This window comes from Ursus americanus, chromosome 27 (genome assembly GCF_024610735.1).
Source record: "Ursus americanus isolate L20-20 chromosome 27, mUrsAme1.1.p, whole genome shotgun sequence".
NCBI classification, from domain to species: Eukaryota; Metazoa; Chordata; class Mammalia; order Carnivora; family Ursidae; genus Ursus; species Ursus americanus.
The window spans coordinates 9,954,020-9,966,890 of NC_142153.1; the positions used below are offsets into that span (position 1 = coordinate 9,954,020).

The 12,871-nt window shown below is 37.0% G+C and overlaps 1 protein-coding gene across 1 annotated transcript in view; it reads right to left on the minus strand.

Moving 5' to 3' along the window:
- LOC123780384 (disintegrin and metalloproteinase domain-containing protein 5-like) overlaps positions 1-12,189 on the minus strand; it is a 140,022-nt gene extending 127,833 nt beyond the window's left edge. The window contains exons 1-2 of the mRNA XM_087856318.1: positions 12,090-12,189; positions 11,211-11,290 (exon numbers count right to left, since the gene is read on the minus strand). Coding sequence (XP_087712444.1) covers positions 11,211-11,290; positions 12,090-12,144 — 135 coding nt within the window. The 5' untranslated portion in view covers positions 12,145-12,189. The remainder of the gene's footprint in view (positions 1-11,210; positions 11,291-12,089) is intronic.
- Between the last annotated feature and the right edge of the window lie 682 nt (positions 12,190-12,871).

Here is a 12,871-nt window from a genome sequence, read left to right on the forward strand (position 1 = left end):
TTTAAAAATTATTTTAACAAGAGAAATAGCCATTTAAAAGTTTTCAGTTCCTCAACTTTGTATTATAGCAGAACAAGATTCTTTGAACAGATAAATGTTCTGAGAAGAGTCATTTGAATGACACTCTAGAAATTAGTATATAAGTGGAATCTGGTGAGGATCCTGAGAATTGTGCCTTCTAAAAATACCCTGTTATTCAACAAATATAATGAAAAATACAGAGGAATATGATAGCATCAATAAAATTTTAAATCCACATAGCTTACAAAACAAAACAAAAAACTAGAATGTAAATAATAAGAAATGTACAAAACTGATAGGAAGAGAAAAAAAAACTTCAAAAATACATCATCTAGAGTTCCACAACTTTTCATACAGAGCACCCAAAAGTTTGGGTTGAACTGTCTCCCTTCTTCCAAATTTATATGTGAATCCCTAAACCTGGGACCTTGGAACATGATTTTATTCAGATAGGATCCTTACAGAAGTAGTAAAGTTAGGATACGAGGGTGGATTTTAATCCAATATGACTGGTATCCTTATAAAAAGGGAAAATTTGAACACAGACATATACAAAGGGGAATGCCATGTCAAGATTCACAAGGGGAAGACTCCATCTATAAGCCAAGAGGTGAGAACTGAGGCAGACTCTCCCTCACAGTCTTCAGAAAGAACCAGCCCTGCCAACACTCTGATCTTGGACTTCTAGCTTCCTTCGTTGAACTGTGGGACAATACATTTCTGTTGTTAAGCCACATGGCTTGTGTTACTTTGTTATGCAATCCCTTGAAAACTAATACACCAATTTTCAATAAAAAAGTATAAGAAATGCAAAAGAACAGGATCAAATTACCAAAAACCAAATAAAAAATAGGGAATATTATCAAAGCTACAGGTAATATGTATATTAACCATGACTCAAGTGAGAAAAATATGGAGAATTTCAGAAGGGTAGGTAGAATATCTAATACACAGATTGAAATTCTAGAGCGGAAAAAAATCCAATACCACCTATTAAAAACTCAATAGAAAGGGTTTGAGAGAAGATCAGTTGGAGTAGAAGACAGAACTGGTAAACAGGAATACAGATCAAGAGAAAATATTCAGATTGAAGCACAGAGAAAAAAATATGAAGAAGAAAATAAAAGAAGTGTGACCCATTAAAAATGTCTGACATTCATGTAATTTTAGTCCAAGAAAAACAGGAGAAAGAGGTGGAGACCAGGAAATAAATAGATTTGAGAAATTAATCCCTGAGATTTTCCAAAATTTATGAAAGATGTCAACACCCACTCTCAAATACTCTATTAATCCAAAACAGAATGAATACAAAGAAAACAAACTTAGGCATATCATACTCAAACTACTAAAACAAAAAGACAAAAAGCGCATATTTAAACAGCAACGAGAGAGAAAGGGCACATTACTTTCAAAAGACTTTTATATAAAGTACGCCTAAGTCTCCCACAGAAACAATGAACACCAGCAAGCAATGGAATGACATCTTTAAAATGCTGAAAGAACATGATATCCAACCAAGAGTTCATATCCAGCAAAAATATCCAGCAGTTATGCAAGCAAAATAAACATATTTTTTCACAAAAGAGAATTCATTGCCAGCAAACCTGCACTGAAAGAAACACTAAAAATACTGTATTCTTTTTAATAAAAAGGAAATTGTTATAAGATAGAAACATAAAAATGTAAGACAATGGAAACCACGGGAGAAAATAAGTTATTGGTAAATTTAAGTGAATATCATTTGTTTTAATCAGTGATAGTGCTCTTGGCATTAAAAAAAATACATAGTTGTAAAGTATGTAACAATGGCACAAATGACAAAAAGAACACAAATGGAGTAAAGTTTCAAGGTCGATGAATTATTCAGGGAATGGTAAAAATATAAATTCAGTAATCACAAGGGTAATCATTAAAAGAATAATAAAATATGCATCACTAATAGCCTAAAAAGATAAACTAGAATAATATTCACATCATGGATTATAAAGAACAGAGGAAGGAAAAATTAAGAAAAACCAAATGGATTTAAAAAAATAATAATTATATGGGGCGCTTGTGTGGCTCAGTAGGTTAAGCGGGAGATTCTTGATTTCAGCTCAGGTCATGATCTCAGGGTCAGGGATCCAGCCCTGCACTGGGCTCCACACTCAGCAGAGTCTGCGTGAGATCCCTCTCCCCATTTGCTCTCTCTCTCTCTTTCTCTTTCTCAGATAAATAAAGTAAAATAAACCTTTAAAAAATAATTGTTATTATTATACGCTTTGTAAAAGAGAAGCATTTTAAAGCATAGAATGCTGAAAATAAAAGGATTAAAAATTAAACTATGTAAACAATACCCAAAAGAAAGATAGTGTAGCTATATTAATAGCAAGGAATATGTAATATAATTCAAAATGACTTAAAAGAAATAAAGGGGGACATTTTATAATGATAAAAGCATCAATTAAAAGTTAAAATGCTACAATCTTAAACATTTTACACACTTAATATTATATCTCCAAAATATATAAAACAAAAATTGATGAAACTAAAAAGAGTTACATACAATTCAAAAGTATATGTGGAGATTTTATAATTATAAGAAGTTACATTAAGGACCCAAGAGAAATATCAGTAGGGCTACAAAGATTTGGACAGCATTATCAACTAAACTTATCTGACATATATGCAACACTACACGTAATCACTGAAAAAGAAATATTCAAGTGCACATATAACATTTATCAAAATGAAACCATTTTACTATCACATGAAGGATAATAAAACAAGTCTCATCAACTTTTGATAATCCAGCTTCTATTCACAGGTAAGTATGACATAAAGAAACATTTAATCACAGCATTAAAATATGTCCAAAAAAACTGAGAATAAGTTTAACAAAAATGTTTTCAAGACATCTACACTAAAAACTACTAAGACTTATTGAAAGAAAACCTAAAATACATGGAAAGATATATCATGTACAAGAATTGGAAGACCCAATATTGTTCAATTTCCCCTAAATTTATCTATAGATTCAATGCAAACTCAGTAAAATCGGAGCAGGTCATTTGTGGATATGAACAAGTTGATTGAGCTTAGAATAGTCAAGACAAGAATATGGAAAAAAAAAAAAGGTAGGAGTGCCTACACCAACCTGTATTGACTTACAAAGCTACAGTAATTAGGGCAGTGAAATATGGGCCAAAGTTTTGAAGAACAGTCTGATGGCACAGAATAAAGAATCCTGAAAGAGCCCCAAATATATATTTATCTGATTTTCAGTAAAGTCACCATTGTAATCTGAGGAGGATAAATGCCCTTCCATACATGCTGCTCAGTATCCACATGGAAAAAACAATGAAGTTCGACTTCTCTATCTCATGATAGAAAAAGAAATCCAGATATATCGCAGACTAAATGTTAAAAGGAATATAAAGCTCCTACATAAAAACACTGGGATATATTTTATAACCCTGCAGTAGGGAAAAATGTCTTACATGAAATGCAAATAGCAATTAGCAAGAAATAAAAGATTAATAAATTGAAATTAATTGATTAGATTCTGAGACAATGAGAAGACAAGCCACAGACTGGGAGGGATATTTGCAAAAGACACATTTGATAAGGGACTGTTATCCAAAATACAGAAAGAACTCTTATAATTCAACAAAAAGAAAATGAACAATCCCATTAAAAATGGGCAAAAGAGGGGTGCCTGGGTGGCACAGCGGTTAAGCGTCTGCCTTCGGCTCAGGGCGTGATCCCAGTGCTGTGGGATCGAGCCCCACATCAGGCTCCTCCGCTAGGAGCCTGCTTCTTCCTCTCCCACTCCCCCTGCTTGTGTTCCCTCTCTCTCGCTGGCTGTCTCTATGTCTGTCAAATAAATAAATAAAATCTTTAAAAAAAAAAAAAGGCAAAAGAACTAAACAGAAACCTCACCAGAGAAGATATACAAATGGCAGATAAGCATATGAAAAGATATTCCACATCATAAGTTATTAGTGAATTGCAAATTAAAACAATGAGATACCATTACGTGCCTATTAAAATGGCCAAAATCCAGAACCCTGAAAACACCAAATTCTAGCAAGGATGTGGAGCAAAAAGATCTCTCTTTCACTACTGGCAGGAATGCAAAATAGTATAGCCATTTTAGAAGCAGTTTGGCAGTTTCCTACAAAATTAAATATACTCTTACCATATGATCCAGCAATCACAATCCTTGGTGTTTACCCAAAAGAGATGAAAATAAAAAAACACACAAAAACCTGCACATAGATGTTAATTGCAGCTTTATTCATAATTGCCAAAATTGTCAAGCAAACAAGATGTTAACAGTAATTGAATGGATCGATTGTGGTACACCCCCACAATGGATTCAGCATTAGGGAGAAATGAGCTATCAAGCCATGAGAAGACATGGAGGAAATTTAAGTGAATATTACTAAGTGGAAGAAGCCAATCTTAAAAGGCTATTTATTGTATGATTCCAACTATATGACATTCTGGAAAAGGCAAAACTATGGAGACATTAAAAAGATCAATGACTATCAGGGGTTAAAGGGAAGGATGCCAAGGTTGCTTTCAGCTCAAGGATGCTTGCTTCCAATGGTTCCTTCGCCACAAGGTCCCCATAGGCAGTTCACAACATGGCAGTTTGTGTTTTCTTTGAGGTCAGGTGGAGAAACACTCCAGAAAGCTGTGATGGAGTCTCAAAAACATAAATTAATCAATGCAGTGGCCACCCTTTCATATTTACAGGTCTCATTGATCCTCAAGAGGAGAGAATTACACAGGGTGCACATCAAGAAGTAGGACCCTTGAGGGACACCTCAGAATTCTGTCTACTGAAATATAATACAAATGGAATGACAGATATAAAGACATATATCAAGTACATAGGTATGGTTATCATTGGATGGAAGAGGGAAATGGGAATGGGGACTCGGAATAAGGGAAAAAGTATAATAATAAGGGGCTTGATGGGACCATTAATCATAGTGTGCTATGAAATTGGAGGATCGTAGTATACATCTGTGCCCGAGGGCCAAAAAATCCTCCACGAAATATTTCAAAAACACTAATTTGAATCAAATTAGTCACAGAAACTGACTTATAAATCCCTGTTAAGAACATATTACATCATTGCTGGAATGAATTGGAGGACATTCTGCGGCACACTGATAATTCTTCCTAACTAAGCAGAAATTAATGAATTTCCTACCTTCACTGTTTTATATGGGGGCAGGGTGGTTGGGGGGGAATGTGAGGATCTCAAAGATATTCGGAGTCATATTTTATATGTGGACATGTCTTCTTTGGTTTGCTTTATTAGCAAAACTTGTAGTTGCAGGAATGATGAAAAAGATTTTTCACATTGTTCATTTTGGTTGTTCTTGTGGAAGGAATTACGTATACCACCATCATTCACAAAATTCATCTAAAATAGAACTAGGAGTCTGGTGGTTGTGGTGGGCAAAGTATGCAAACATTATTATGTAAATAAAACCAAGCAACATGAAAACACTACACTAAACCTATAAGATACTAGGACGTGAACACCAAAGAATAGTAATAAAAATCAAGTTCCAAGGGGTTGTAAAGAGCGGCTTCAGTTGGCATACATTTGTTATGTCGGAGAATACCCTGAGACTCTGCCTTAGTGCTCCAATTTTCCCTTAAATAGCCTTGGCTCAGGCAATTCAGGCTTTAAGAGGAATCATCATTTTACCAAGATTTGTTATTAATATCAGTTTCTAGGGCAAAATGTTTGTACCATGATACTTTTCAGCCCAGAAACCAAGGAAGAGAGAAGAAAAGGAAAAACAATTATTATTACTTCTTTCTCTGCCCGCTAAACGAAATGGGTCTCTTTTTTTGTGTAACAGGTGGTAATGAGTGTTCTATTTGATCAGACCACATGAGGATTTGGAACAGGCCTCAGCTGCCTTTAATCCCTTTATCTAACTCAAAGAAGTCATTTAGGACACTCAGAAATGTGCAAGTAAATTATTTCTTTTTCATTCCTAAATAGATCTTGGTGTGTGTTTATAGTTGCCAGGCATCCTGTACATATGGACATGTCCTTAATTTAATGATTTTTATCCTCGGCCCTGTACCGACCTTGTCAGAACACCCGAAATATTCTGTATTCAGGTTTTTTCAATAAATTACAGAACTTTCATAGTCAGCTCTTTTCCACCACAATAGCTGGTGTTTAAATCATTTAAATGGCAACACAAGCCAAATATCATACCTTCAGAAATAAAGACCTATAGGATCTCTCAACTCTCCATGTAGGTTTGTCTGGGGGAAATCCAAAAGAAGAGACTGAGAATTAAAAATACTTATTTTTCATATTCAAGAAGGGGAAAGGCTTTCTTTGGCCAGAGTCCCAAGTCGTGAACAAGTAACCACTGTTATGTAGAACTTGTCAGAACGCACAATCAGAAAATCAGATAATCACCAAGAGCCACCCTCAAATAACTAGCTTCTGGAAGTCAGCAAATCAGTGACAGCCCTAGTCCCTACGGAAGCGTCAGTAAATGTCTCACTCCACTGAGGAGATGATCGACAAGAGCCTTACTCCACCACGTTAACACAGCCGAGAGCACGTCTATACCTAAACACTCTCCCTTCCGAAAGCCCACTAATCCCTGAACATGAACCTTCCCAAAACCTTATGTGAGATTAGCTCTGGGTTTGTTCAGGAAGACGGTGTTTACAACTAGCCCTTACAGGCAAACTGGAAGTCATTATTATTATTTTTTTTGAATCACGTATCAAGTTCAATGTATTGTTTATTTTACAAGTTTGCAACCCTTTCAATGGTTCAACTCATTTATGATTAATTGTGAGTTTGGACTTGAGACAGAGTCACCAACACAGCTGTGAGATTATCAAATTCAGTATTTTCAATTCTTTTTGAAATATTTTGGACTATTATCTATTTTTTGTGTATATTTAAACCCCAAATGCCAAAATTTTAAACAGTTTTACCAACTGAAGAAAAAGTCCTTTTGAAGCTCTTTGTACAGTATGCAATTGTTCATCTAACATCAAAAATAGTGGAAAGTCAAATATAAACCCACATACACTAACAGCTAAGCAAAATGGATGAATGATTTCCTCATATAGTACCAAAGAAGGTGATACAACAAATTTTTTGGACACAGAAAAATTTGAAAAATATAAGAATTGCAACAGACACTGTATTGGTTTTGCACAAAGTGTATCATCCATCTTTCTACTTAGATGACTATTTGAATGTACAATTACCAGAAGCATTTTCTGATTCCAAAATTGCAAGCAAGATTTCAGGTGACCAGTTGAAATCCACTGTGATAATTAAAGAATGTAATGGTTTCTCATGCAATTACATGAATCACCAGAGATCTACACATGTCAATTGTTAGGGCACAGCCCCAGGTGCAAGTAATCACAATGCAGAAAACATGTTTCCTTTGCTTATATAGCATTTTTCTAATGAGGACAGAGCCTGCTTATAAGGCTATTCGAAAGTAAAATCCCTTCCAAATAAGACTTCAGAGACAACAGCAAACTTGTATAGAGACTCCCTTATTGAGTTAATGAAAAAAATCACACTACTTTTGTGGAGATAACATAAGTACGAATTTTTGTAGGTGTTAGTATAAATATGCAGAAAATGTTTATTTGAAACTGAAGCAGGGCGCCTGGGTGGCTCAGTTGATTAAGCATCTGCCTTCAGCTCAGGTCATGATCCCGGGGTCCTGGGATAGAGTCCCTCATCAGGCTCCCTACTCAGCGGGGAGCCTGCTTCTCCCTCTGCCCCTCCCCCCAACTCGTGCACTCTCCCATGCCCGTTCTCTCTCTCTCTCTCTCTCTCTCATAAAAATCAATCAATAAATTTTTTTTAAAAAAAAGAAAGAAAAAAAAGAAACTGAAGCAAAGCATGAATGATTCTAAGAAGGTGTTGGCTGTCCTTGCCACATCAAAGAGCACCTGATGTCCTTTCCTTGACAGTGAGGTTATTGTCACGATATTGCTCGCTTGCTTCATCACCTGTACTGTTTGAAGTAAGTGATTAAAAGATTTTTATGATTTTGCTGATGTTCGGTATTCTTCAAATCTCTTGCACTCACCAAATCTGTTGGCTCTCTTGAACAAGTACAGTTGGGAGAACCCTCAGTTTATGTGAAGCACTGAAATCATGCTTTAATTCTAAAACAAGGCCCAAAATACTCTTGTTGAGTTTTTAAATAATCTCTCATTGAGTGAGGCCTACATATTTCTTTTTCAGAGTTCTCTCTTTAGCAATAGGATTTTGCAAACTGAAAGGTGAGCAGTGTGACTTTAGTACTCCATTGAATAAAACTGAACGTGTTCAAGAAAGAATTGAGCCCTATCCTCCAAATGTATTCCTCTGGTGTCAAGTCTGTTCTCAAAAGGGAAAACATTCCTTATGAACAGGAAAAGAAATTCCAACTTGAAGTGGATAATTAGTATGGCACTTGCTCTACCTTTTGAAATGTTTGAATACCTTGAAGAATTCAGTTCTTTTATCTGGATGCTGCTAAATGGCTTTCCAGCATGGAAGAAATCATCCTGTGTGGTGTTGAAGAGGAAGACAAGAAAATTTGATGACAACATTCTGGTTTTGTCAGTGGACAACGTTTTAAAAGATCGTCAATCAAGAGATACAACATTATGGTGAAGAATGCAAAAGCAAGCTAAGAAGAACAACGATAAGAGTTGTTAACTTCACAATGCTAATGTCCAGTGTTGTGGTTGTTGTTTCTTTAACCACTAAATGTTCATTGGGAAAAAGAAGGAATAAATTATATGTGACCACTGTAGAAACTATGTTACATTATAAATGGAACAATTGCAAGGAGTTTTATAAGCAAATTCTGTAAAACAAGGAACTGTTAAGGCAAGTCAGATCATCAGAGAAATACAATTCAAGAAAGAAGTACATATGATTTCTCTCATCTATGGAACATAAGAACTAGGAAGATCGGTAGGGGAAGAAAGGGATAAAGAAAGGGGGGTAATCAGAAGGGGGAATGAAGCATGAGAGACTATGGACTCTGAGAAACAAACTGAGGGCCTCAGAGGGGAGGGGGGTGGGGGAATGGGATAGGCTGGTGATGAGTAGTAAGGAGGGCACGTATTGCATGGTGCACTGGGTGTTATACGCAACTAATGAATCATGGAACTTTACGTCAAAAACTGTATGGTGACTAACATAATATAATAAAAAGACATTAAAATAAAAAAAAAGGTACATAATTTAGACACTGTGAAAAGTGAAATGAAATGGAGTCACTTATATCAAGGGGTTTTAAAATGGATCCAGGAGGCCATTAAGGAAAAATGGGATTTATGCATGTCTTCACAGGGTAGAACCATGAACTTCTGAATTAGGCCAAAGCTGTGAACTGGGCCAAACTGCAGATATTCCAACAACTCAGACCAAGCACTTGCTATAGGAAGAGGCTTTCCTTAGTGATCACCTTAGCAATCAATTATATTCAGCCAAGATTAGTTTTCTGCCACGAACACTAATCAAAATTCTTTGTCGGCAACATACAGGAAAATCCCCTTTTGTCTTAAAAACCTTTTTTTTGTCCCCTGGGGGGACACAATTTGGGTTGCTCCTGAATCTGTGCTTCTTGAAATGCAATTCTGCGACCCCAAATAAATGCTTTTCTTATATTCAATTCCACCTCTCTTCTTAGTCAACAATAAATTTGTTTCAGATGAACAACAAATTATGTTTAGTATTTAACGTTAATTAGTATGCACCATGCAATACTTCTTTCTTATCTTTATGACATATGCGTAAGCAATTAGAAGTAATTCAAAATTAATTGGGTTAATATTAACATTAATTAATGTTCTTATTTCTTAAATCTGGGAGGTCTCTAGGTGCCTCCTAGGCATTCTTACTTTTGCAGGTCTTCCCTCATATTATATTGAATATATTAAAATACAATCACATCCCACATTAAGAATAATTTTCTGTTGCAAAAATATTAAAAGGAAGCTTTTAAAATTATTATAGTTAAAAGAAACACACTGAACTTTCATATTATTAAATGACTTTTTTAAAATGCTAGAGATTGGACAAGGGTGAACTCAAAGATCATCTGCTCAGTGATAAATAATAGAGAGAGAGGGTTGGTATTATTCATTTTGGAAAGAAGGAAACTAAACAAGTCCAGCGGAGCCCCTTCTTTCCAATCAGAAAAAAGCAAAAAACAAAAACTGGAGTAACACTCATATACTTTGCATGACTAAGAATTCACTTGGTGGGTGGTGGGTGGTGGGTGGGGGTTGGAGGGTGAGTGGTGGGTGGTGGGTGGGGGTTGGAGGGTGGGTGGTAAAGAAAACCCAGCTACTACAGGAAGAAAATGTAAAGAAATAGAATATGGGGGGGAGAGGTAACCTTCAGAAAACAAAGAGTAATGGGGGAGGGAGAAACCTGATACAGTGTATCCTTATGTAAAACACAGAAGGAAGGTTTTTAAACACCACGAAAAAGAAAAAAATTAATTTGGAAACCCACAATTATGACTAGCATTAGATTATCCTATAGTAGAAGAAACCATGTGAGAAGTAGATTTTCCTGGGGAATTACAGAAGGAATATGTACTAATATCCAGGCTTCTCTACAAGCTAATTAACAGATCATCTTTCAGCTTCTCACAGACTCTGAAAGATGTGGCAAGTAGCTGGAGGAAATCACCAGGGCTAGGAGTGGGGAAAAGAAAACTCAATAATCCGACAAAAAAATACTATTTCAATACAATATTTTAGACAATCAAAATTAGTGCAAAAAAAATATTCATGATGAACAAATTATCAAAGTTTTAAAGAAAGACGGTATCTGACCCTGACTCACCCCACCGGCCATACCTTAATCCTGGTCCTGCGGGAATTCTTTTTCCAGTCCCTTAAATTTTTCGCCTGAATCAAGCACTTTGCTTCTCCCTCATCCTGGCCCTGGTGGATCCTATCCCTAAAATCCTTCACCTCAACAGAAACACACACATACAGAGTCATACATATTCATACACTTCAAATGGCTCCTTGTTGTGAACCCAGTTCCAGCTGTCAGCTCTGCCTCCAAGAATTCTGTTCCTGCCTCCATTCAGCAACTTTAGTCTTGATAGTAAAGGCAACTTAACACAATTTAAGATATAAAAATATTTCCCAATTACATTATTTTCTGGATTTCCTTTTGCATCAGATGATGCAATCTTCTCAGGAACCGTGGTCTGCAGAAATGTTTTATGAGGACCTAAAATAAAAATAAGCAAAGTTATTTTGATACCTACAATCCTACATTATCCATTTCTAAATCTAATCCCTCATTTGTTTCTCTATATTACCAAATATTTTTCAGTGTTATCTATGTATCTACCCTTCCTTTCCATTGTGTTTCTGGTCTGGTGGTTCTTACCCACAAAGTTCTTGGCCCTTGTCAAGATGTCAAGTGTTTTCTCGCTCTCACTCTCTACACACAGACAGACAGACCCACACACACACATAAAGAGATCCCCAGATAGGCAGTTTGACAGTTTGGCTAGGTAACGCTGAATAACAAACTATGGTATCGTAAAAGAAGTGTGGAAAAGAGAAACACAGGTACAGCAAGAAAATGGGATCATTTGCAGGGAAAAGATACAGAATAGTGAATACAAGAGTGATCTGCAATTTTCAGTGAAGCAGGTGGACAGCAGTGACCAAATCAGGAAATCATTGACAAACAGGTTCTTTACGGCGATGCAATTATTTCTAGAATAGCAGAATTTTGTGTGTGGAAAAGACCCCATTATTTCATTTTTGTCCGTTTTACAGACAAGAATGCCATCCCAGAGACGTGAAAAGATTTTCTGCCTGGAGGCTGCCTCTACTTTTTTGGCCACAGACGCCGAAGCGAGGGGCAAGAAGAAAGTGGGTAGGGAGAACGCGGGGCTGGGGTAAGGTCTGGGCCTGGGGCCTGGACCAAAGAATACAGCTCCCTAAGCTAACACAGTTCCCCATCCCCATCCCCCCGCAGGCCTGGATGGCAAGGGGTAAGGAGTATCTGGACTTACCGGGATCTGCGTGCAGCTCTCCAAGCCGGGTGAGGAGGACCAGAAGAAGGAACATGGCTCCGCTCTCTTGGAGCCAAGCTGGCGTTGTAACAGCAGTTGAAGCGTTCAGGAAGGTGGAGGCGCAGCTCGCGCAGGACCGCTGAGCGCGGCAGGTGCGCACCCGGAGAGAGAAGGGCCAGCCGCGCAGCGGGAAAGCTGAGGGCTCTCCGCTCGCTCTGCTGCCCCTGGAGGTAGCTTAGCTCGGTAACCTGTGTCGGCGGGCTAACCAGGGAGAGTTCAAGGGCCTACTGTCAACACCCACACATACTGGCCTTACTGTTAAGGAAGGAAAGACTGTGAAAATTTCAATTCTCAGATTAGGGTGGTGCCTGGTTGAGGCTTTCGTTCATATCTTGTACTTAGACCAATGATTTTTGAAGTAATTTCTAGTTTCAGCGAGAAGAAAGAACAAAGATAAAAATGCTCAAGTTACTGAGAGCAAACGAGTCTCCTCCTATTGCATTTACATATCTTCCAAACAGGTGAAATGCTTATATGGGGGGGGGGGGGGGAGACTGTTGCAAACACTGTGACTTTTATAAATTTAAATTGGTTCGATAAGCCATTATGAGACAGCTGTTGAATGCAGAAGACTCCAGTACAATTCCTTGTCAAATATAGACTCTTCCAATCATTTTTCATATCCCAAATTATAACTGACACACCAGTTTTTCTGCAGCCCCTAGTTTTTACTACTTTAATGAGACCTTACTGCATCCTGCCTTTATCAGGAGCAAGAACAG